Raw genomic sequence first — 26,257 nt, 5'->3', positions numbered from 1 at the left:
TTTAGTACTCACCGCAACGCTAAATGTTCACAACAACAATAATGGCTTTACACCTCGATCAAAGGCAAATCTAAATTTGTCCTGGCTACGAATCTGTGCGAACAATCAAAATGAATAAAGGAAATAGTTCTAATCTACATCTAGACAACTTACTTGTCCCTCCAGCTGGTACAATAAAGGTTCACAAATCTTCTAACTTTAAAACAACCGAAAACCTCTTAATGCCGCACTAAATCAACAAACTTTTCTACTGTTGCGTCGCGTGGTACTTTTTCTCAAAACTATCATAACGGTACTTTCTCAACAAAGATAAATTTTCACTCTGCCCCCGCTCCAACGGTCAATGTTGCCAGATCGAAATGTCAATCTGATGACAGCTACAGGCAGCACTCGGTTTTCTCCACTCTTGCCGCAACATCCTCCCCCCGGTGGAATCCGGTAGACTCGGTTCCGCAACCATCTCCAACCTCCAGGACTGCTAGGCGAGACAACGGTCGACGAAATACTCCATCTCGAGTTTGTACTAACGCTTGGCGACATCTACCATCCGGGTTTGTTATCAGCTGCAAGACTCTACCTCGGGTCCAACCATTTCGCCTACTGCCCTCTACCAGTACTACTAGGGCTCCAGCTTCGATCGGTTTCGTCTCCCCGAACCACTTAGTGCGTTTCGTCAGAGTTGGCAGGTACTCAAGAGTCCACCTCTTCCAGAACGTATTCAACTGCTTCTGAAGCTGACTCCATGAGTAGCTAAGTAGTTTGCTGCTGCATTCCGTTTCAACGATCGGCTGACATACTCCATCGGAACTACCCAGCAGGAAGTGGTTTGGGGTAATCGCTTCACTCTCCGCGGAGTCTAACGGCAAATACGTCAACGGTCTACTATTGACGATGGATTCGGCCTCAACCAGTAGTGTTTGCAGTTTCTCGTCGTCCAGTTTATCGTGGTATGCTTCCAACAACGCCTGCTTGACGGACCGGACCATCCTTTCCCAAGCTCCACCCATATGGGGAGCAGCCGGGGGAATGAAATGCCACGTTGTGGTAGTATTCGTGAATGTGGCTTCAACACCGGAGTTGATTTGTTGACGAAGTATTTTCTCGGCACCCTGGAAGTTCGTCCCATTGTCACTGTGCACTTCGGCTGGGGCACCTCTTCGGCCGATGAATCGGCGTATAGCAGCAATGCAGGATTCGGTAGTCAAGCTGTGAACAGGTTCTAGATGGACGGCTCTCACCGTAAGGCACGTGAAGAGAGCTACCCACCTTTTCACGTTACTCCTTCCAACTCGCACCATTAACGGACCAAAGTAGTCCAGCCCTACGTTCGAAAAGGGACGGACTTGCGACGACAATCGGGCCACCGGTAGCGGTGCCATCCTGGGAATAGCTGGTCGAGCCTTGTAAACAGCGCACTGTTGACATTTCTTCGCTACTGTTCTCACCAAAGATCGTAGTGCTGGTACGTGAATACGTTGCCGTGCTTCATTAACCACGGTCTCGTTGTTGGCGTGATGAAATCTACGATGCAATTCATCGATGTACAAAAAGGTAATCCAGTGTTCATTGGGAAGTATCACCGGGAACTTTGCGTCCTTCTTAACACCTTTTACTGCAGCGATTCTTCCGTCGAGACGAAGAACCCCGTACTCGTCGATACTCGGGGTCAGCTGATAGATTCGACTGGATTTTTCAATACGTATTTGATCCTTCTTCGGCAATTTTAGATTTCTTTTAAGGGTTACAACTTCATCGGGATATGCTTCGCGTTGGGCCAACATAAACAAAGAACGTTCAGCCTTCTGCAGTTCTGCTCTCGTAAGACAGCCTAAGTTGCGACGTTCAGGAGGCAATTGTCTGTTGGCAATGTAACGGTGGACGTATGCTGTTGTTCGTAGAATTCGGCACCATTTTGAGAAGCGACGATAGTCAATAACAGGTTGGAAAAAGGGCACATCATGATGTGAATAACACGCCCGTAGTTCCTCTTCAGTCGTCGATACCACTTTACTGACTGGCCATCGATCCTCGGACAGTCTCAGGAATTCCGGTCCACTATACCAGATGCTCGTCACTTTAAAGAAAGGGCCTGATCCCCACTTTGTTGCTTCGTCGGCAGAGTTCTGCTTCGACGGGACCCATCTCCATTCGTTCCGGTTGGTCAACTCCAGGATTTCTGCGACCCTGAATGCCACGAAGCGGTGATATTTCCGGGGGTCTCCCAGGATCCAGCTCAGAGCCGTGCTTGAATCGGTCCAGAGACAGCGTCTCGTAACTCGCAGTGAATGGTTTTGAACGACAAACTGTGTCAAACGAGCGCCTAGAACACATCCTTGGATCTCCAAGCGGGGTATAGTCCACGGTTTGAGCGGGGCAACCTTGGTCTTAGCGGCCACCAATGCGACCTCACTGCCACCTCGGGAGTTGATGTAACGGAAGTAGACTGCACATGAATATGCAACTTCGCTGGCGTCCACAAATGTGTGGATTTCGATGTTCTGAGGAGCTTCCGAGAAGTAACTTCGCTGTATTCCTATGTTGTTAATGTGCTTCAGCATTTCAACCCATCGATGCCACAATTCGCAAGTATCGTCGTCAACTGGCTCGTCCCAACTGAGCTTCTTACGCCAGGCCTCTTGGATTATAATTTTCCCAAAAATGAGATACGGAGCCAACAATCCTAGTGGATCAAACATGGTCATGACGTATCGCAGAATCTGTCGTTTCGTAGGAGTAGATTTGTTCTGAATCAGGAACGCCATGTCATCACGCATAACCATAGGAAATCTGAATTCGTCCTTGGCTGTGTCCCAGATTATTCCGAGAACTCGTTCGGATGCTTCTCCTTTCCCGGGATTCAAATCTTTAATTGTTTCCGATGACATCTCTCCTAGGTGCTCTACAACTTGTGGACAATTTTTTTTTTTTTTTTTTTTTTTTTTTTTGGGATTTTAAACCAGTTGGTTTATTCATCCCCAAACTTGTGGACAATTGGAGCAGAAGTTACGCAATTTAAACCCACCCTTCAGGTGGATCTCCTTTACTTGACTGGTAATTCGCTGGGCTTGTTCAATGCTCCGAAAACTCGCAACATAATCGTCAACATAATGGCCGGAAATAATATTTTCGACGGCGTCAGGATACTCCTCGATGAACTGCTGTGCATTGGTATTTTTGACAAATTGTGCCGTGGCAGGCGAACAGGATGACCCGAAGGTGGCGACGTCCATAACAAAAATTTCAGGATCAACATCAGGATCGTCGCGCCATAAAAATCGCTGCGCCGACCGATCCTCTTCGCGGATGCGGATTTGATGATACATCTCCTTTATGTCCCCCGAAACTGCGACCGGATGTTGGCGAAATCTGAACAAAACAGCTGGTAGGGATGTGAGCTGATCCGGGCCCTTCAGCAGCAGTGTATTTAGCGATATTCCATCGACTCGGGCGGCCGCATCCCATATCAACCGTACCTTGCCTGGTTTTTTAGGATTGGTCACAGCTCCGAGGGGAAGGTACCAAGTACGACGGACATCTGCAGTGTCTAACTCAGAAGGTGTTGCTCGATGACAATATCCCTTTTGTTGGTACTCGCGGATTTGACGTGTGATGCTTTCTCTTAACAGGGGATCCTTCAACATCTTTCGCTCAAGACACTGTAGCCTTCCAAAACACATGGCGTAACTATCAGGGAACTCTACGTAGTCGTACCTCCAGAGTAACCCCGATTCGAATCTGTCTCCGACCCTTTTTGTTGTATCCTTCAGTATTTTTATCGCTCGTTTATCTTCGTCGCTGACAATCGGTTGAAATACTTTGGTTCCTTCTTCTTCGACGGCAAAAAACCTTTTAGCAGCTTCATCAAAAGGAGTTTCGTCCTGGCACTCACACACATGGTAACTAATCGTTGGAGTCTGGTCATCTCGCGTACCACCATATACGCACCACCCTAAGCGAGTGCGTACGGCGGTAGGATCTCCAGCACCTCCTTCTCTCGCCTTGAGAGGGACAACAAGTTTTAGGTTATCGAGTCCAATAAGAAGCTGTGGACAAACGTTTTCGAAACCTTTAATAGGCAATCCTCTAAGATGAGGGAACTTTTGCTTCATCGTGCTGATCGGAAGAGTTTGTTTCGGAAGATCTAACGATTGGATGGTACCGACATTGACGAGTGGGTATCGCTTGGTTTGACCTGCTCCCGAAATAGAGAAGCCAACACGCTTCGATTCGTTTTCCACTCTCGTAACATTGCTTGTCCACTTCAAGCATAACGGCTGCTTTCGCCCATTCAAGCCTAGTTTATCAGCCAACTCCGTTTCTATCATCGTCAATGATGAGCCTTCATCAATGAATGCAAAGGTATCAACCGATGAGTTACCGTTGTACAAAACGATCGGGATTATGCGGTACAGCAAAGATGAAGCAGTAGAATGATGGCTGACAGTTTCTGAGGGCGAGCTTGATGGTGTGTTGTTGGATGGCTTCGGCGGTACAGACTGGTGCAGGAGAGGATGGTGCCGTTTACTGCAACCGTTGACACCACAGCGATTCCTATTATTACACGGTCGTCGACCATGTGCATACAGGCACGTTCTGCATAGGGCCAGCTCTTGAATCCGCTTCCACCGTTCATCGACAGATAGCTGTTGAAATGTACGACAGTCTCGTGCACGATGCCCCAACTTTTGGCATACCGCACACGCAATCGTTCGTTGTGAATTTCCGAGCGTACCCCGGGGGTTTACAGCTGAGCTCCCCCCGGTATCGGAGTGCACAAAACTCCGTTCTACTTTGTGCTTTTCTCGTCTAGTCGGATGTCGTTTTGATTCCGCATTGTAGGTGGTGACACTGTAGGCATCAGTCACGACCTCTTCCATAAACGCTCCAAACGTCTGGAGGTTAACCACTTCATGCACCCTTCGATAGCTGGCCCATCGCATCTGGTACTCGGTCGGAAGTTTTCCGATCAGATCCTTAAGCAGGCTAGGGTTGGCCAGATGATCCGTTAGTTCGGCTGCAATGATGTGATCGCAGAGAGCTTGCACTACGGTCCCGAATTCGATGAGTGTCTCGAGTCGGTCCGCTTTCGGAGATGGAGTGGCCTTAACACGCTCGATTAGTGAGTGCACCAAAAGATCCGGACGACCAAAGCGCATCCGCAATTCTTGAATGACACGAGGAACCGATGCTGGTAAGATCAATCGACTTCGGACTGCTTCCCATGCCGCTCCTTTAAGGCATCGTTGCAGGCGGATCATATTTTCGCCTTCGCTGAAACCACACGCCTCCGTCGTGTAATTATATTGGCTTATGAATACCGGCCAGTCCACAGGATCTCCGGAAAACGGCGGCAAATCTCGTTGCAGAACTTGACGGGCTGCCGCTTGTGACTTGGATGGACCTGGCGCAAGAGTATTCATTCGTCGCTCCACATTTGCGACAGGAAACTCAACTTGGGTAACCGGAACAGCAGGTTCAGGTAGTTGTTGATTAACTCGCTCCTCGCTGTTCTCGGATCGCTCCGAAATAGTCGGTAAAACTGGCTGCGGAAACAAAGGTGCTTTTGCTGACTGAGCCATTGCACCTGATGAACAAACTGTTGTTGTTGTTGGAACCAACTGCTGCTTGGGTGGAGATATCGGCTCATCTCGTTTCTCAGCTGGAGGGAATGAAGCTGTTTCCAACTGTTGCTGTGCAATTGCAGGGGGTGTCAATGCCAATCGACACAGATTGAATTGATTTTGCAGCTCTTGAAGCTGCATTACGGACGGTCGTTCATTTCCCTGCCAGGCGCGTAGTTGCTGCTGCAGGGTAGGCACGGTTTTCGGTTTTTGATACTGCTCCTCTTTCCTGGTGACCACCTCTCCATAAGGAACATTCTGGATGTCGCGTGGAATCTGTCCACCGACTGCACCTTCCGTGTCAGAATGTGTTTGGCTAGCCACCCAGTTCGCAGTTCGCTGCGACTTTTCTTTCGGCAATTCTATTTCCTGTGACCGGCTGCTGTGTGAATCGTCTTCCTCCATCAAATCGCTCATCAATTTGTATCGTGTTGCGATATACCTTTTTTCCAGCTCCTGTTCCTCCTCCAGTTACTTCAACTTCAGCGCGAGTTTTGCCTTACGGACGGAGGACGAGGTCCGAATAGAAGCGGTTTTTGTCGGAAGGCATTTTGTACACATCCATGGTTTGTTTTTTATATCATCACCTACTCCGGCACAGGAAAAGTGCCACCAATTGGAGCACCGATCGCAAGCGACAACATTGTCGGCTGAATCCGGCTTATCACATGCCACACAGCTGAATGCATTTTCCAGATCGATGGTGTTGTAATAATCGCTGGAACTCATCTCAGTGGCCATCGTGTAAATTCTTGAAGAATTGTTGCCGTAGGTCAGTAAAAACAGGGGATTGGGTCGAGTTCCGACAGTATATTTGTACCAATACAAAACTGGTGTATAGAAATACTTCAAGACTAAAAATACAAAATACAAAATCATCAGAATGAGGTTATGTAAATGGATAAGCTAGACTTACATTTAGTCGACCTCCCCAAGCCAAACGAAACCTAGCAACTTTATAATTTTCGCCGTTGGCCTAACCTGTTTTATGGTTTAGAATTAATTTATAATGCTTTACAGAGTTATTCAAATATTTAGTACTCACCGCAACGCTAAATGTTCACAACAACAATAATGGCTTTACACCTCGATCAAAGGCAAATCTAAATTTGTCCTGGCTACGAATCTGTGCGAACAATCAAAATGAATAAAGGAAATAGTTCTAATCTACATCTAGACAACTTACTTGTCCCTCCAGCTGGTACAATAAAGGTTCACAAATCTTCTAACTTTAAAACAACCGAAAACCTCTTAATGCCGCACTAAATCAACAAACTTTTCTACTGTTGCGTCGCGTGGTACTTTTTCTCAAAACTATCATAACGGTACTTTCTCAACAAAGATAAATTTTCACTCTGCCCCCGCTCCAACGGTCAATGTTGCCAGATCGAAATGTCAATCTGATGACAGCTACAGGCAGCACTCGGTTTTCTCCACTCTTGCCGCAACAAGGACCTTTGCATGCAATGCATTTTTTAAATTTGCAATTGGACCGTAGTAAGAATGAAAGATGGCAGTAACAATATAGTTAATCTCTTGTAGTGAACACATTGAATAAAGAATGTCAAAGTTTAACTACCTATTCAATACTGCTCAAAAAAGACAACTCATGGATGTTTCGGATCATTTAAAGTTAACAACAAAATCTACTGGCATTTCTCTATTGAAACAAAGTTGTATATAAAATTAAGTCCTCAATGTTTGTAGTATTCGTTTTAAAATAATCTTAGGAGAAAACAAAATAGTTGGAATTGTTTAATTTACTGTCGCTCAGTAAATGCACATTAAATATCATACTTTACTATTTTGATGTTCGCTTTTCCGTGCTTCAACAAAGCACGCCTAACAGTAGGACTCGTTCTTTCTCTCGCATTAACTCGCAAAATTCCACAGGACTCACAAAGGATACAACACAGTGAAAAACAAATGGGGAAGAATACTTACTCTTTCTATCACATCGCAGCGTAGTCCAATTGAATGTTGATTTGTCGCACCCCGATCGCTTCGAAAATCATTCGCGTATGCTGCACAACGTAGCGTGGATCGACGTTTTTCGAAACCTCCAGTTTGATGGATCCGACGTACACATCACTGCAGAGAGTCCAGAAGTGTGGTTCCTGTACGCTGTAAACTCCTGCTAAACCCGTCACTTTCTGATAGCACTGGGCCAGCTGTCTATCCAAAGATACCGGTTGTCGTTGCATCAGAACCATGACGGACTCCTTAATCAGCGAAAGGGTACTCAAACCGATGGTTAGCGCAATGAACATACTGCAAATCGGATCTGCACGCATCCAGCCAAACAATTGCATAAGCACGGCAGAGATAATAACGCCCACGGAACCGAGAGTATCGGCCAATATGTGCAGGAAGACGCCACGCATAATTTGGGAGTTATTTGAGCTTAGATTTGGTTCCACAGTGACCGAAGACGAGCCGTGATGGTGATGATGATCGTCTGCTCCATGGCTGTGTCCGTGATGATTGTGGTTAGCCAACAAGTTTTGAGTGTCATTAGATCCACCATGAGAATGGCCATGTCCTCCACCGCCATGGCTATGTCCGTGGCCACCGTGACTATGACCATGTCCACCATGATGGAATGCAAAAATACCAACCAGATTGACCAACAATCCGAGCACCGAAACAACGAACAAACGTTCGTGCTTTACCTCTGGAGGCTCAATGGCTCGCTCCACGGCCTCCGACATGATGAAAAACGCAATAAAAAGCAAGAACAAACTGTTGACAAAACCAGCCAGAACTTCTGCTCGCACGTAACCGTACGAGTATTTTTCGTTTGCCTTCCATTTGGTTATAACTGAAGCAGCTAAGCCAGCGAGCAGACCAGTACAATCGAAGAACATGTGGAAGGAATCGGAGATCAGACCTGTGGAAGAGGGAGGCAGTCAGTTGTATAGTTAACCATCATGTTCTTGTTGTTTAAATGTTTATTATTCATAAATATTAGTTATTAATTAGTATATTCATTTTTCCAGTCCAACCAGGCTTTATTAAGCTTGTTTAGGGGGAATCAAGATACAATACACTTTATACTAATCTCGATAAGCATTCAAAACTCTTTTATTTATAATACCTTGTTGAAACCGCTGATGTTTCTTAATGCTTCAAACATTGTTTTCTCAATTAGTGCAAAAGTGTAACTAACTTATTTTAAACACTAACGAAACAAAAAAATGTTTCCCATAAGCTGTAAAATGAATTGAATTTTAGGAAACATGTAAGTAGAAAAGTGTTGGGTGCGAACCCACTGGGCACCAACGATAGCTGTCAACCGAAAGTGCAGTGGCCTGTGAGTGCCCCAGCATCTGGCGCGTCATCGTAGCTTTATAATCAGTTCTCTGAAGATACTTGGCATCGTCACACGCGTATTTTATATTTGTATCCAAACCGTTTTTAATAAAGTATAATAGTTTGTAAACGTAAACCTCTCGTGTTCTCCCTCGTAACAAACTGGCGACGAGTCTACGGAAAACGTCGTGTTATTTCTCCGTTCCGCGAAAACCCGGCAAAAGTGTAATTCTCCATCGCCGTAAATCAACGTGGTTAGCAGTGCTACAAAATGGCTACCAATGGACCGGCAAGTATTCCACCGTCGGGTCCATCGTTCCAAGAGACCATTTTGCACATCCTCAACAATCAGAATAAGCTGATGTCACAGCTCTCGGACCAAATCAACATCATCCAGAATTCGGTCCGTGGCACTTCGAGGAATGAGCTAGTGTTGGATTCATTGGCTAGTAACATCACTGAGTTCGTATACGAACCGGCGAATCAGTGCACCTTCGACTCGTGGTTTTCTCGTTACGCGGATCTCTTTGAGAAAGACGCGGCACAATTGGACGATGCCGCCAAAGTACGTCTTCTTCTTCGGAAACTCAACCCAGCGGCTCATGAGCGCTACACGTCATACATCTTGCCGAAGCTCTCCAAAGAGTTCTCCTTTGACGCAACTGTCACGAAGCTGAAAGCCATCTTTGGAACACCAGTGTCTACTTTCCATCGTCGATATCAGTGTTTACAAACAATCAAAGACGAAAATGAAGACTTCATCAGTTATTCGTGCAAAGTGAATCGTGCTTGTGTGGACTTTAAACTGCAAGAACTCAAAGAAGATCAGTTTAAGTGCCTAATTTTTGTGTGCGGGTTAAAAGCAGCAAAAGACTCTGATATTCGAATGAGACTGCTGTCGAAGATCAATGAAACACATGATATCACGTTGGAAAAAGTAGTGGAGGAGTGTAAAAGTGTTTTGAACCTGAAACAAGACACAGTGCTAATTGGAAATCAGCCATCCACCTCCACCTGTGCATCGCAAGCTGTTCGGACGGACCATCAGCAGCCGAAAAGGCGGAAATTCGACGAGCGAATTCCCAGTGGTAATCCGAAATCACCGTGCTGGGCTTGCGGCGGGATGCATTTTTCCAACGAGTGCAATTTCAAAGCGCATAAGTGTCGGGAGTGCAACAAAGTAGGCCACCGTGAAGGTTACTGCGCCTGCTTCTCATCGAAAGCCCGACCGAAGCAACACAACAACAAACAACGTTTCAGCAAAAGTGAAAAGCGTTACAACAAAAGTGTTTCTGTTGGAAGCGTAACACACGGACGTCGTTACACACAAGTGGAAATCAATGGGGTTCCAATTCAGCTCCAGCTCGATTCAGGTTCCGACATAACAATAGTTTCGGAAGCGAATTGGGCCAAAGTCGGGTGTCCCCCTACAACCCCACCTGATTGCGCAGCCAAAACAGCATCCGGAAGCAAACTAAATTTAACAGCTATGTTTTCGGCAACCATCAGCATTGGCGGCGTGAAGAAGCAGGGCAAGTGCTACGTGAGTGGAGCTAAGCTCAATCTGAATGTGTTGGGGTCAGATGCTATGGATCAGTTCGGTCTTTGGGATGTTCCGCTGTCATCCATCTGCAATCTAGTGAACAGCCAAGAAGAAGACAGTGACATCGCTGAACTCAAATCAGCTTTCCCTGATGTGTTTTCCAAACGTATGGGACTTTGCCAGAAAACACAAGTGCATCTTACCCTGAAACCTGATGTCAAGCCCGTGTTCAAACCGAAAAGGCCTGTTGCATATAGCATGGAAGAAGTAGTGGAAAATGAACTTCAACGTCTCCAGGATCTGGGAATCATTACCCCTGTTTCCTACGCCGATTGGGCTGCGCCCATTGTTGTTGTTCGAAAACCGAATCGCTCAATTCGGATTTGTGCTGATTTTTCCACCGGTCTTAACAATGCACTAGAGCCCAATAGCCACCCACTACCATTACCCGAGGACATCTTCGCCCGAATGGCAAATTGCACCATCTTCGGGCACATCGATTTGTCCGACGCATACCTTCAGGTGGAGGTGGATGAAGAAAGTCGGAAGCTGCTTGTCGTCAACACCCACAAAGGACTGTTCCGGTTCAACCGCCTTTCTCCGGGAATAAGAACTGCTCCCGGTCAATTCCAGCATCTTATGGACGCCATGCTCAGTGGTCTGCAGCACACCTGTCCGTATCTCGATGACATCGTGATTGGCGGACGTAATCGGAAGGAGCTGAAACAGAAAATCTCCCTGGTTCTGCAAAGGTTGCAGGAGTACGGATTTACGGTGAAGATAGAAAAGTGTCGGTTTTTCATGAGTCAGATTCGATATCTGGGTCAGCTTCTGGATGCCGAAGGAATTCGACCGGACCCGGACAAAATTTCTGCAATCACCAACATGCCCCCTCCTCACGACGTCCCCACTCTCAGGTCTTACCTGGGAGCAATTAATTACTATGGGAAATTCATCCGGGAAATGCGCACCTTACGTCAGCCGTTAGACGACCTGCTCAAGAAAGGTACATCGTTTCGATGGTCGGAGGAATGTCAGCGCTCCTTCGATCGTTTTAAGGTTATCCTTCAGTCCCCGCTCTTGCTCACCCATTACAATCCGGCCATGGATATTGTGGTTTCCGCAGACGCTTCGAATGTGGGCATTGGAGCTCGGATTGCGCATAGATTTCCTGATGGTTCCGAGAAAGCAATCTACCACGCTTCTCGAAGTTTAACTCCCGCCGAAACAGCGTATGGCCAGATTGAAAAAGAGGCTTTGGCCCTGGTTTACGCTGTTACTAAGTTCCACCGTATGATTTATGGAAGACATTTTATTCTTCAAACGGACCATAAACCGCTTTTAGCGATTTTTGGGTCCAAGCAAGGCATTCCGGCTTATACCGCCAACCGTTTGCAACGGTGGGCCCTTACAATGTTGCTGTATGATTTTAAAATTGAGCATGTTTCTACTGAACATTTCGGGCATGCTGACATTTTATCTCGCTTGATTAATAACCATGTTAAACCTGACGAAGATTTTGTAATTGCCTCTATACAGCTAGAAACGTCTATCTTCACAATCGTGGATCAGTCGGTTGAGTTTCTGCCGGTCACATACCGAGTGATTGCCAAAGAGACTGAAAACGACCCGACTCTACAGAAGGTGCGGCAACATATCCTCAAAGGCTGGCCGGAAAACAAAAATAACATCAACTCCGAACTTCAACCTTTCTACGTTCGGCGTGACTCTTTTTCCATTGTTCAACGTTGCCTCATGTACGGAGAAAGAATAGTGATCCCTAAGACGCTCCAGCAGCGTGTGTTGAGCCAGCTTCATAAGGGTCACCCAGGAATCGATCGTACTCGGTCCATTGCTCGAAATTACGTGTACTGGCCGAACATCGATGACGACATCACCAACCTAGTACGCGCTTGCAAGGATTGCGCGTCAGTGGCCAAAACTGATAAGAAAACATCGCTCAAATCTTGGCCAATTCCGGAAAAGCCCTGGCAGAGAGTACACGTAGACTTTGCAGGCCCCGTCGATAGTACTTACTTCTTAGTGCTTGTCGACTCTCTTTCCAAGTGGCCCGAGGTGGTAGCAACCAAGCGGATTACAACAACGGCCACAATTGAAATTCTTCGCAACATCTTCTCCCGGTTTGGCATGCCGGAAGTGCTGGTGTCAGACAATGGCACACAATTCACCAGTGAGCTGTTTGAAAAGTTCTGCGATACAAATGGCATCCTACATCTCAAGACGGCTCCCTACCACCCGCAAAGCAACGGACAAGCCGAAAGGTTTGTCGACACGTTTAAACGCACCGTGAAGAAAATTCGAGCAGGAGGGGAAGGACTTCAAGAAGCTATCGACACCTTTCTGCTCTGCTATCGATCGACACCCTGCCGGAGTGCTCCCAACGCAAAATCACCTGCCGAAACACTACTGGGCAAGCGGCTCAGAACATCGTTGGAGTTAGTTCTTCCACCCAGTACTTTTGGCGAGAGCAACTTTAAGCAAAATCTGCAGTTCGACAAAAAGCATGGAGCAAGACCAAAGCATTTCGAAGTCAAGAGCAAAGTCTATGCCAAGATCCATCATGGCAACGATTGGAGTTGGATCTCAGGTGTGGTTTTGGAACGAATAGGCAGCGTCCTGTACAACGTGTGGCTCCCCGATCGTCAACAATTGGTTAGATCTCACAGCAACCAAATGCGCAGCCGTTTCGACGATCATGATCCGCAGCTTATCGATCACCATGAGTTGGTACCATTAGATTTGCTCCTCAGTACGTGGGGCCTAGCACCGAACGCTTCATCGTCAGATTCGATCAATCCGGAAACCAGCCAGTCAACTGTTTCCGGTGTGGAACCAGTCTCCGATACTCTGGTCGAGCTTCAACGTGGGCTAAACAGCGAGAACTGTCCGAGGGTACCAAGACATCGTGGGCGAACTACCGAGGTACCGGAAGCAGAACTACAGCGTCGGTCAACCAGGAACCGGAAACTTCCGGTCCGTTATGAACCCTATGCTCTCTACTAAAAGGGGAGGTGTTGGGTGCGAACCCACTGGGCACCAACGATAGCTGTCAACCGAAAGTGCAGTGGCCTGTGAGTGCCCCAGCATCTGGCGCGTCATCGTAGCTTTATAATCAGTTCTCTGAAGATACTTGGCATCGTCACACGCGTATTTTATATTTGTATCCAAACCGTTTTTAATAAAGTATAATAGTTTGTAAACGTAAACCTCTCGTGTTCTCCCTCGTAACAAAAAGTACATCTGGGAGTAATTTATTGATTTTCTACCTATCTAATATTACGCGCCGGAATTAATTCAAAACATATGAACGCTTTAATTGAATAGAACTACAAAATTACGAATAATACACAGAACCGAAATGAAAAATAAAATTTTCGATTTGCTTTTATCTCAATACACTTACCCAAACTATTAGTCCATATGCCATAAAGAAGTTCGACGAAAGCGAAACTTAAATTCAACAACAGGAACAAAAACAGGTTCCTTGAGTTGCGGTCCGAAAATATCAACCGCGATAGACTGTTGAACTTCTCCCGCACCTTGTATGTGAAGCCCCGATTATCTTTATGGGTCAAGGGTAGCATTTTGAGGAATTTGTCTTGGGTGGCGCCTGGAAAAAAGTCGTCCTTCCCCCGGTTAATTACAAAATGTTCCTGTTCAAATATCAATTTGAATGAGGAGCGACTCTGGAACGACAAAACATTCAAAAATGGGGATGGTAATATCAGTTTAAAGTTTGTCGAATTCATAATGGATTTACAATGAGTATTCGCTGCTTATTGCATACGTGTTCTCTTCCAGCTGCGATAAAAGCCTCACTATTTATTATCCATTTGAATAGAGTTAAAACTCAATTTATTACCTGATGTCAACTGTTTCACGACACCAATTAGGTAGCTGTTTATTTAATCCTCATTTTTGTATGATTTAGCGAAGAGAACTGGTGTATTTCTCGAAATTTACACTATTCACAATATTTGCTGAAAATAATAAGTAGGAACCGTTCCTACCGACTGATAACTTTGCGAAGCCGTAATGACCGTAATGACGATGACGACTAATGATGACAGATTATATTGTCATGCATTGCCCGTCATTGCTGTCAAAGTTTGCGTTTCAACACGCTCCTTTTTCGTAAAAATTTGGTTTGCCTGAAGTTATTGAACACACACAGCAAAAAAATCTAAAAGTATACAGAATCTAAAACACCGAGTGATTTATTATTTTTTCACAAGTGTCGTGAAAAAAAGATGTCATTTCTTCACTTTTTTGATGTAATTTAAGCCTTTTTCAAAAATCGAATAGAAATGCATTGTTTTGTTATAATTTTACAATCCGTTATGTAAAAATAAAGCAGCCAATGAAATTTATATCACAAACAAAGAAAAATTATATTTGTTTGATTTAAAATTGAATGAAACTGTTTATGCCATTTGTCAGTGAAGTTCTTTTTCGGAAACTGAGTGTCTTTGTTCAAGCACCACCATGTCCATGTAAAAATGGTATGACAGTCCGTAACGGAATTCCCACGAAAAGTGAAATGGGCCTTTAAGGCTTTATGAGAATTTAACAAAATTGGCACCACCGAAAAATTCCAAAGTTTTATGAACGTATAGTGTTATGTTCCGGGAAATGCGGATACACGAATTAAAATACACGCGAGATTTGCATACTTAAACTGGACTTTTATTGACGAAGTTAAAAGGTACGTGCGACTCGCTTGGACAACAATAATAAAAGCACACGTGTTTGTGTTTTCATCCCGCTGGTTGGCGCGTCGATCAGCTGACAATAGGCTGCCAGCAGTGAGCCCAGCGGTTTTGTTGTATGGTGTTTCACGCCCTAACATCTCCTCCCTTAATACAGCTGGTGCTGGTTAATCCGGATCGGCGGTCTTCTGGTCCAAGAAGAACGACGAGACACCTGGACAGCTGTTTGATCGGTGGCAGACTGGAACCCTACCATATCAGCAGAGCTTTTTTTTTTTTTTTTTTTTTTTTTTTTTATTTATTTTTTCCTCGGATAGGGAAAGCCCAGTGGAGTTAAGCTTATTCCAAGCCTCTTCTCCAACAGGCACAAAACCCTATCAAAACAGTTTAACAATTCATTTCAATACAATTTTTTTTTTCACAAAATGTAAAACCATTCCAGTGAGCAAATTATCGCTCTTTGAAGGAATGGTAGGGACTACTCGTAGGCTATTTCACAATTTTTTAATATAGAGTTGTGGTATATTCATTAGTTTGCAGCGTTGTGGTGGTGGCGGTGGAGGGTGATGAGGTGTTTTGATGATTGGCGGTGGCGGCTGGATGGAGTGGCTTGTGGGCGGCGGTGGTCTGGGTGGAGGGGCGAGAATAAAAAGAATAACAATTTTTTTAGCTATGTGGCAAGGCAAGAAGATACTAGCGGAGGAAACGATGGATGTTTTGCTTGCAGATCGACAGCAGTTGTGATTTGAAACGGGAGGACGTTGGGCATTGCTTTAATGTGTCTGGTAGATTGTTGTATAGTTTACTTGCGAAGTAACTGGGTTTCTTCTTTCCAAATTCTGTTCTAACCCTGAGCAGACGAAGGTGATTTGCATTTCTGGACGAGCGGTGAGACGATATTCTTTCGAAGTGCATGTTGTGATGGGAATCCCTGCTTGTTAGGAGTTTGTGGGTATATACCAGAGTTTGAAATTCCTGGGCACCTCGTATGGGAAGTACTGAATCGTCCATACTATACAACAGTTCGGAAGGGTACAAATACGGCAATCTAAAGACAGCCTTTAGCGCTCTATTCTGCATGGCCTGTAACTCCCTTAGGCGGCTTTTACAGGCTTTACCCCATAGTGACACCAGATATTGTAGTCTCGAGTGAAACAGCGCAAAATATACATTTTTCAGCCAGTGGGTTGGAATGAACGCAGAAATTTTCCATATGGCACCAACGACCGGAGCGAGTGTTCGTTTAAGATGCTCTATATGGGCTGCCCAGCTTAAGGTATCATCGAAATGTAGTCCTAGATATTTAAACTCTTGGTGGTGAGGAGTGGGAGATATAAAGAGCAACGGGACATCGGTGGAAAATCTGGAGACTGTCCTGGATCTTGACCAAGATTGTTCGGTGTCGCTGGAGGTATCATTGGTACCGAACTTCTCCCCTCTTGTAATTCCCGAATGGCTCGCTAACGTGTCCACACATCGTTCGGCCAGACCGTTCGATTGTGGATGGAAAGGTGCTGTGGTGAAGTGCTGGTTTATGCTGCTTCAATGATGTGGACGGTTTGGTGATCTTGTCGCAAAAAGATGAAATTGGCACAGACCAGAGTCCAAATGCGTCGAGCAAATCGATCCCAAGCACGTTAAGCGATTTGTCGACCACATAGAATGTGCCGCGGCGCTGCTGGCCATTGACGTTGACGTCACACGCGAACTTGAAAATCGCTGCTGATTTCGCTCCACGAACTGCACTGCTGGTCCGGTAGTCCCCTCGATCATGGCTGTATCCCGTTTGAGGCACATCAGCCGCTGGCAGTCTTCCGAAAGCTGCTCCAGGGTAACGTCGTTCCGATCTTCGATCTTCGCTAGCAGTCTGGTACTTACGTCGGCATCGCACTCTGACTTCAACCCGCAAACAAACAGCAAGCACTTAAACTGCTCCTCGGTCAATTTGCTCAGCTCGAAATCAACGCTGTTTTTGTTTACCCTGCACGAAAAGGCAACAAAATCTTCGGAGGGTGATTTTGTTGTTTGCAGGCACCGATACCGTTTGCTGATGAGTGATTCAGCCGCACCAAACAAGATTCCCAATTTTCGCACGGTTTCGTCGAATGGGTAATCTTTCGGCAGTTTGGGGAGAATAAAATTCACGTACCGTTCGTGTTCAGCAGCACCCAGCTTCCTGAGAAGCAAACGGACTTTTGCTTCGTTGTCGAGACGGGAAGCATCTTGCTCGAACAGATCTGTGTATCTCGCGTACCAAGCAGCAAAAGTGATGTTGTTGTCCGGATCGTACCTGAATTCCTTGATGTGATTTGACAGCGAATCAAGAATCACTTCAGGATTTGACGGTACCTGTACGCTGAGCGACGACATCGCACGGAGGAACATTTCCTGCTGCTGTCGCATAAATTCCTGCTGCTGGTTGAGCATTTGTGTGGCAAATGCTTGTTGCTGTTGGAGGAGCTGGGTGAGAAGTGCATCGGATGTTGAGAGGTGGTGTGATGATGATTGCGCCGACTGCTGCTGCTGTTGCTGTTGGCCGGGGAACTGTAGGAGAAGTCCCGTCGGTGGCTGCTGACCGAACTGTGTGGGGCGAATAAAACTTTGCTGCATGCCAGCCGGGTGGAACTGCTGTCCACTTGGGAGACCGTTGATGGTTGAATTTGATCCAGCGATTGGATCCGGAGTGTGGTTATGATCACTCGAATTCATCTCACACCGACGTCGTTTCCGCGTGGGGGAAGTAATTTCACGAATTTCGCGTGAATTACACGACCGACTCGTCGCCACTGTTATGTACCGGGAAATGCGGATACACGAATTAAAATACACGCAAGATTTGCATACTTAAACTGGACTTTTATTGACGAAGTTAAAAGGTACGTGCGACTCGCTTGGACAACAATAATAAAAGCACACGTGTTTGTGTTTTCATCCCGCTGGTTGGCGCGTCGATCAGCTGACAATAGGCTGCCAGCAGTGAGCCCAGCGGTTTTGTTGTATGGTGTTTCACGCCCTAACATATAGTAAGTGTTTTTGTTCTAGAGTTTATATAATAACTTTCGTATCTACACAATCACGGAGAGAAATTTATTTTATATATTTTTATTAAATTTATTTTATATATTATTTAATCTACGAGATTTTTTATAAAATTTCAACTCGGCATCAAAATTTTACAATTATTATTCTATTCTTCTGTTATTCTCATTATACATAAACTACATAACTGTCGAGACCGACCCGTCCTTGCTACTCCTGTTCAGTGCTCGAAACATTCACAGTCATTGACAGAGAGCGGATTGAATGTGAGAGAAAAAGCTGTCACTTTCATCTCCTTCGTCAGTCAATGAAATGTACTCAGCATGGAGAGGATGACCTTCATGTTGACTGTGAATCAGTGTTACCACATATACAGATTTTTCTGTAAGTATACAGATTTTTTGTAAATTTTGTAATACAGAATCTGTATATACAGATTACAGATAATTGGAAATTTATACAGATTTCATACAGATATTCAGAAAATCAGAGATTTTCCAAGATATTTTGATTATACTTAGAGTCAATCAATAATAATTTTATGATTCAATCATCCATCAATTATCAGACTTGCAAATAAGAAGAAAAGCTTCCAGATTAGAGTTCGGAACCGTTACAATGCAAAACAACATGCAAGAAGAAAGAAAGAAAGTTTAAAAACCTGTGGTTATGAATCATATACCTTGGTCAATGCATTATAGGAAATGTAACTTTTAATGGTAAAGACTATTGACACAATGTTCAAATCCCGACTGATTGTTAAACCCCAGAAGCACACAGATCATTATATTTAACGGAATTTATCGACCTAAAACTTGGCGTGACCTTTTTTTTTCACACATAGCGGGCTTGTATTTTGTACGTTACAATTAATCGGACAAAGTAAAACCAAAAACGGTTCGCGTATACAAAATATCAGGTTTAACGCTGGTTTGACATGTCGCACAAATAGTAGCCCGCAGTAATGAGCAGCGTAGTCCAAATGAGTGCGCTACGCAATATAAAAAGATCGCCGTAGTTCAGCGTAAGTATCCGGAATGAAAATTTTTGATACAGATTTCAATACAGATTTTTTGAGATTTTATACAGATTAAAAAGATTTTTTGGGCCGAGAACACAGATTTAAATGTGGCAACGCTGCTGTGAATGTCTTCTCCTTTCTTTCACCATTCGTTCCACACTCATTCGTTCCGCAAAGTCGTGACAGGATCAAACTTAGAAAAATCGTTCAGCTGGGCCCTCTTTGAATGTGTGAACCAATCATATTCGCCTAGCTAGGTTACTTTTCATGAACCAAATGAAGCGATCAATATTAATAGCGGCTTAACGGTAAACGCAACTTGATGTCTTCGAAGCAATTTATCAATGCAACAAAAGCTTTCATATTCTATTGAAAAATAAATGATTAATTTACTAAGATGGGAGATAAAATAATTATTACTAAAAATATTTAATTAAGACACTTGATACATTGAACAAAGGTAAAGATTGTGCATTTCTTACAAACTTCGTGGAGGGCATGATTGCGATCAGATGAAAAATATGAAAGAAACAAGCATTTTAAAAATAAACATTGTAACCAAGGGTTAGCTACTGCCCAGCACTACCCAGCACTTCGATAAGCCTCAGGGTCGGCTTTTCGTCAATCAAAAACTACAAGGAAACGCTAGTAAATTCAATTTCGAGCTTCGCTCGCCAACCTTTATTCCGACTTGTCGACAATCTTCCAACTATCCCCCAGTGACTGTGCAATTACTCTCCTACCTTACTCTTCTGCTTCGGGCCCTTAGTCTTTGGTTCACCCCTTCTCACACCGTCGGTTGTCCCGTGTCTCCTCGTAGCTGTTGGAGGAGGCACACTCGTGGCTTAGGTGGGTTCGTGGCGCCGGACTTCGGCACGGCGGGTGGAGCTTACCAAGTGGCTACGGCGGGCAGCTAGGGTTCCTCGGAGGCACTTCTGGTAGGCCTTTGAAGGATTTTGGAGGAACACGAGCGGTAGAAGTCTCGAACTAAAACCTCGGGGTCCTGGCCGGTTTTTCACGCACACTTGAAATAGGTTTTCACGGTGCGAACTGCTGTTTGGCTTACTGCGCCTTAACTATGCTTTTCGGAACAGCGTAAGCGATGGTAATATTAGCTAAGATAAAACGACTAGCCTTCAACCTTTCGTTCTCAGCGTTGCACCATGAAATGGCCATTTTGGACCAGCACAATGCCGCTCATACCCGACCGATGACCGCCCCTCCCTTCGTTGCTGACCCTTTCTCTTGCCTCTTGCTCCGTGATCCTTTCATCCTTACTGCGGCCCTGCTCCATTATAGCACGCTCATGCTGCCCTCTGTTGCATGCTAGCCCCTGCCTGTCAGTTTTATGCTGCTGGGCTGCGTCCGGGATATCTGAGGTCTAAAGGCTGGTCCGTTTCACTCTCCACTGAATCACTAGCACTTCCTCGATATTTAACGTTACCGCGACGAATCTTAGTAATCTTGAACAGTAACTTTCACATGGTTACAACATGCCATGCAACTATAACATCAAGAGATCGACTGAGTTTCTATGTTTTTATACTGGATGTTATTGATCAACATTAGTTTTCACTAGATTTACTGCAAACTTCCAATTAAAATTTAGGATTTTTTCTTATCTACACACTAAGATTGCGATTATTCCGCTCGGTAAAGTCGCGAATGCCATAAATATGGTAAAACGACTATAATCGAAACAAAAAAAAAATTATTCCGCTCGGGACCAAGTTCCGATATTTTTTGCCCCTGGAGGTTGGCACTACAATTAACATTCCTTTGATATTGATATTAATAAATAATAATAATGTCTTCAAAATGTTCTTCTTCTTCTCCTCGTTTAGCAATGACCGGATCGATGACATAAAATGTTCAACATTGTTGTTTTTTTTTGCGATTTAAACAATTTGTTTTTATAAGAAATGACATAAAAAATTATACCGTCAAACGGGGCATTATGCCAAATTAGGGTTAAATCAAATACAACATTTGTATACCACAACACTTATTCAATTTTTATTTCAATATACTGTAATAAAGTTAACATTGAATGATAACAAATTGATGATGACATAGTTTTCAACATCGTGAAAGAGTTTTTTAAAGTGTTTGATTCTCATAAAAAAATTAAAATTCGAGCAATAAATGTAAAACTTTTACATTTTTCGATGCCGTAAAAAACTTTACTTAGTTTGAAGGATTGGCTTAATATATCATCTACAAACTATATATTGCTTTTGTTATTCTATACCATCACTATTGGTGTATAAATCTTTTCGGACTATCACTAAATTTTTTTAATTAAATATTTAAACTGAATCTCATAAATCGCGTTCAATATGATTGTTTTGCATTATGCGTTTGTTAACATTAAAATTTAATCCACCCTAAGATTTATTTTCATGATTCAAGTTAAATGAATATTTTGTAGTATGTATTTTTTTTACTCCTCAATGTATGCAGCAGATTAACACTTTTTTCTTAAAAAAATTTTGACAGAAAAAATGTAAAATTTAATTCGAACAAAACCAAAATTTACTGCAATTGGTGCTTTAAGCGTTATGACATCACAGATATATAAAAAAAAAACTAAATTTTCAAACGTGTTCATTTGATTTTTCATGATTACAGATTTTTTTTCTCTTAGTGGGTGAAAATCGCAAGTTTTTTGTAAATTTAAAAATAACATAAAACCAATAATTTTTCAGACTACGCCAGTTTGGTGTCCCAAAAACCTTAAAAAGTTTGATTTACAAGAGGTATGACTATCTGTAAGCGGTAATATTTTAAAAGCCATTGAAGTTGAAAAAAAAGTGTTGCATGTTGCCCTAGTTGACGGTAGATTGTTTTTTTAATTTTAAAAAACAATTATTTTATCTCCTTCCAAGCTAAACACGTGACGTATGAAACAAAATGTAAACAAATAGATTTACCGTAATCCGGGGTAATATTGATCACTTTTTTCAATATTTCTCGATTATTTTTTCTGTTGCGGGGAATTTGGCATGTTCTATATTTTTAAAACCAGTACTGGACTCCTATGAATGAAGAACATGGATGCAGAAATTTATTAGACCTCTTTTAATTTGATTTAAAAATCGTTTTCGTCTCTGTTCAGAATATTATGTGTATAGCACCAAACCGAAGTCATTGCTATCCAAAAGCCCGGAAAACCAGCGTCTGATCCCAATTCGTACCGTCCAATAGCGATGTTGTCTTGTATACGCAAATTGATGGAGAAAATGATCTTGTTTCGTTTGGATAAATGGGTAGAAACAAATGGTCTCCTTTCAGATACTCAATTTGGGTTTCGAAGGGGCAAAGGGACAAACGATTGCCTTGCTTTGCTGTCTTCAGAGATACAAATGGCGTACGCAAAACGTGAGCAAATGGCTTCAGTGTTTCTAGACATAAAGGGAGCTTTTGATGCAGTCTCAATAGAGGTTTTATCAGACAAGTTGCACTCCCGGGGTCTACCTCCACTATTGAACAACATCTTATACAGCTTGCTTTGTGAGAAACATCTGAACTTTGCTCACGGAGATATAGCAGTTAGAAGAATCTCTTACATGGGCCTCCCGCAAGGTTCATGTTTGAGTCCACTTTTGTACAACTTTTACGTAAGTGATATCGACAGTTGTCTCTCTGAAGGCTGCACTCTAAGACAACTTGCAGATGACGGCGTAGTGTCTGTCACAGGATCTACTGAGTCTCATCTGCACAGACCTTTACAAGATACTTTAGACAGATTGTCTTCCTGGGCTTTGGGGCTTGGGATTGAGTTTTCCCCTCAGAAAACGGAGATGGTTGTTTTCTTTAAGAAACATAGACCTGCTCAACCTAAGCTTCAACTCCTAGGCAGAACGATCACTCAATCGAGGTGTTTTAAGTATCTTGGGGTTTGGTTTGATTCCAAATGTACATGGAGAGCCCATATTGAGTATCTGAAAGGAAAATGCCAACAAAGAATCAATTTTCTCCGATCAATCACTGGCACCTGGTGGGGAGCCCATCCAGAAGATCTTTTAAAATTGTATCGAACTACGATTCTCTCAGTGATGGAATATGGAAGTTTCTGTTTCCAGTCAGCTGCCAAAACTCACATCATCAAACTCGAGCGTATCCAGTACCGTTGTCTACGCATCGCTTTGGGCTGTATGCCCTCAACGCATAACATGAGTCTTGAAGTTTTGGCAGGAATACTCCCTCTGAAGGATCGATTCAATTTACTTTCACTCAGGTTCCTCATCAGGTGTGAGGTCATGAACCCATTGGTGATTGTGAATTTCGAAAGGTTACTTGAGCAAAATCTTCATACTAGATTTATGTCTATATACCATGTCCTCATGTCAATGCAGGTAAACCCTTCTTCGTATTCTCCAACTCGTGTTTGTAGCCCAGACTACGATCATTCTTCTGTCCAGTTTGATTTGTCTATGCAGCAGGAAATTCGTGGAATCCCGGTCTCGCATCGCCCTCTTCTGATTCCAAGAATTTTCGAAGCTAAATATAGACACGTCGATGCTGATAAAATGTACTTTACCGATGGATCTCTTATAGAGGAAACAACAGGATTTGGAGTGTTCAACGAAATATCTAGCGCCTCTCACAGTCTTCAGCCACCATGCTCTGTATATGTAGCGGAGTTAGCAGCTATTCACTGGGCTTTGGACAGTATCGCATCACGGCCAGATGGACACTACTATATTGTAACGGATAGTCTGAGCTCTGTTGAAGCAATCCATTCGATAAAACCGGGAAAGCACTCGCCGTACTTCCTCGAGAAGATACGAAATAATTTGAGTGCTTTATCAAAACGTCGCTTTACCATCACCTTTGTTTGGGTTCCCTCTCATTGCTCGATAGTGGGCAATGAGAAGGCTGACTCTCTGGCAAAGGTGGGAGCGATGGAAGGCGACACGTATCAACGTGAAATCGTCTTCAGCGAATTTTACTATTTGGCTCGAAGAAACTCTCTTGTCAACTGGCAGCGCAAATGGGACGAGGATGAGCAGGGTCGGTGGTTCCACTCGATTATCCCAAAGGTAAGCCTTAAACCATGGTTTAATAGATTGAACTTGAGTCGGGATTTTATTCGTATATTTTCCCGTCTCATGTCCAATCATTGTTCCTTAGACGCGGTACTCTATCGTTTTGATATTGCTGGCAGCAATCTATGTGGTTGTGGCCAAGGTTACCATGACATCGAGCATATTGTTTGGTCGTGCGAGGTCCATCTTGTCGCCAGAACGAATTTTATAGACTCCCTTAGGGCCCGAGGAAAACCACCCTATGTTCCAGTGAGAGATGTGCTGGCTGTGATAGACTTGGACTACATGTTCGAAATATATCTTTTCCTAAAAGCTATTGATCTTCGTCTATAATTCTTTTTATTTTCACATTTCCCTATCTATCTTCTATCTTTTCTTCAAAAAGTGAACTAGATATAAGCACACAATTGTAATCAAACAAAACGAGTTTGGCTCCTTAAAGCCTAAAGGTATGAGCCGTTTCAAATAAAGAAATTACAAAAAAAAAGCACCAAACCGAATAGCGACGCTTTTTTACTAGCGAGATTTCTGTCATTCACAGATTTGTTTTTCTTTTTTCAGTCCAGTAGGCGATTTCGATGTAGTACTCGAACATTGTTTATGTTATTTGCTGTACATTTTCCTTAGGCCATCTATCGCATGTTCCAGGTCTCCTAGGAAACTTGCGGTGCGTCGTTATTATTTTTAACGTCGCGACGTATGCGACGTGTCGCTAGTAGGCAAAGCTGCAATGATTGTTAGCGCTTATATTTTGGATTATTTCTGCATGCATAATATGATGCTTTGGGGTGACATTGATCAGTCTCTATTCTGACGGTTTTAACGAGTATTCTTGAACATAAGGATACAAAACACCTAAATAATATTTAAAAATGCTAGTTTATCAATTTAACCTTGATTTTTAACGTTTTATTTTAAAAATATTCATAATCGAAAAAAACTATGATGTTGCCTACATTTAGGGGCAAAAATAATTATAATTGCTAAATAGTTTGAGCTTCAAAATACAAATGAAATTTTACCTTCACACATTCCCCTAGGCCCTCCCACTATTTCCATTTTCATTTTTTCTTCAAAGTTAAGGTTCCTATCCATTTGTAAAACACGGGCTTACTATGGGAAAATGGGTGGTATGAAAAAAATTTAGTAATTGCTTTTGCTAAACTAAATCGAGCAGTCGAGCAGTCGCTTAAAGCAATTGCTTCGGTTGTTATGAATAAAGTTTTTTTGGCAGCTGTTTTCTCAGTCAGGAGCTTTTACTTTTAGAACAAGCTAGTTTGGTATGAATAAAGCTCAAATCTGAAGCAATTGCTCGACAAATCCCATAGCAATTGCTTTATTTTCTAAGCATGCTCGGTAGCAGACTTTTCCAATAAAAAATTCTTTAATAACGTCATGAACTTATCAAATTAGCAATATTTCACTTCAAAACAATTCAAAAAGGTATTTTCAACATGGATAAAGAAAAGTCGAAGAGATAACTCAACTTTTTTCATCTTCCTGTCGTTGTATAAAATCATTCGTCTAAGATGACAATAAACAAATCAATTAGTAAATTTTTCAAATTAAAAAAAATCCGGCTATAGTGGAAGAAGTCCCAATTGGCTCAAAGTAAGAAATAAATTGTTATAATTTAAAACATTATACAGATCTCTCATTTTTATATAATTTTTTATAATCCTAAGATTAAAAAAAAAAATCTAAATTAAAATGCGCGCCTATTGCCTATTTTTTTTATACATCTGATTATCCCGATCCGAATACATGTGGGAGAGCTTATGATAAATATTAAAGTTAGGCCATTTTTTGTTTGACAATATTCGAATATGTATTCATCTTTCTTTAAACATCAACATACGAGCCCGCATTAACAAAAAATTCCGGTCGTTCTTACACCCACCACCCGCTTCGTCGACTTCAAGGCTACTTTAGCCGTACTT

General features: G+C 43.2%; 5 protein-coding genes across 13 annotated transcripts in view; 2 read left to right on the top strand and 3 right to left on the bottom strand.

The window, feature by feature from the left end:
- The window catches only part of LOC129753543 (protein winged eye-like), a 531,910-nt gene that overhangs the window by 267,377 nt on the left and 238,276 nt on the right, over positions 1-26,257 (bottom strand). The window lies entirely within an intron of this gene.
- Positions 1-26,257, top strand: part of LOC129753567 (40S ribosomal protein S25) — a 458,367-nt gene that overhangs the window by 426,115 nt on the left and 5,995 nt on the right. The gene's annotated exons all lie outside the window — the stretch shown is intronic.
- On the bottom strand, positions 11-1,503 carry LOC129753556 (uncharacterized). Its single transcript, XM_055749389.1, has 2 exons — positions 154-1,503; positions 11-93 (listed from the first exon to the last, which is right to left on the bottom strand). The coding sequence occupies exon 1, from the start codon at positions 1,377-1,379 to the stop codon at positions 378-380; it is 1,002 nt and encodes a 333-aa protein (XP_055605364.1). The 5' UTR covers positions 1,380-1,503; the 3' UTR covers positions 11-93; positions 154-377.
- LOC129753555 (zinc transporter 7) lies at positions 7,267-14,537 on the bottom strand. Its single transcript, XM_055749388.1, has 3 exons — positions 14,360-14,537; positions 13,901-14,183; positions 7,267-8,511 (listed from the first exon to the last, which is right to left on the bottom strand). The coding sequence occupies exons 2-3, from the start codon at positions 14,079-14,081 to the stop codon at positions 7,574-7,576; spliced, it is 1,119 nt and encodes a 372-aa protein (XP_055605363.1). The 5' UTR covers positions 14,082-14,183; positions 14,360-14,537; the 3' UTR covers positions 7,267-7,573.
- On the top strand, positions 23,575-24,739 carry LOC129753561 (uncharacterized). The gene is made up of 2 exons (XM_055749397.1): positions 23,575-24,311; positions 24,403-24,739. Exons 1-2 carry the CDS (start codon positions 23,592-23,594, stop codon positions 24,526-24,528), a joined length of 846 nt encoding a protein of 281 aa, XP_055605372.1. The 5' UTR covers positions 23,575-23,591; the 3' UTR covers positions 24,529-24,739.

Source organism: Uranotaenia lowii, chromosome 3, assembly GCF_029784155.1.
Source record: "Uranotaenia lowii strain MFRU-FL chromosome 3, ASM2978415v1, whole genome shotgun sequence".
NCBI lineage: Eukaryota > Metazoa > Arthropoda > Insecta > Diptera > Culicidae > Uranotaenia > Uranotaenia lowii.
This window is presented reverse-complemented; position numbering and strand designations above follow the sequence as displayed.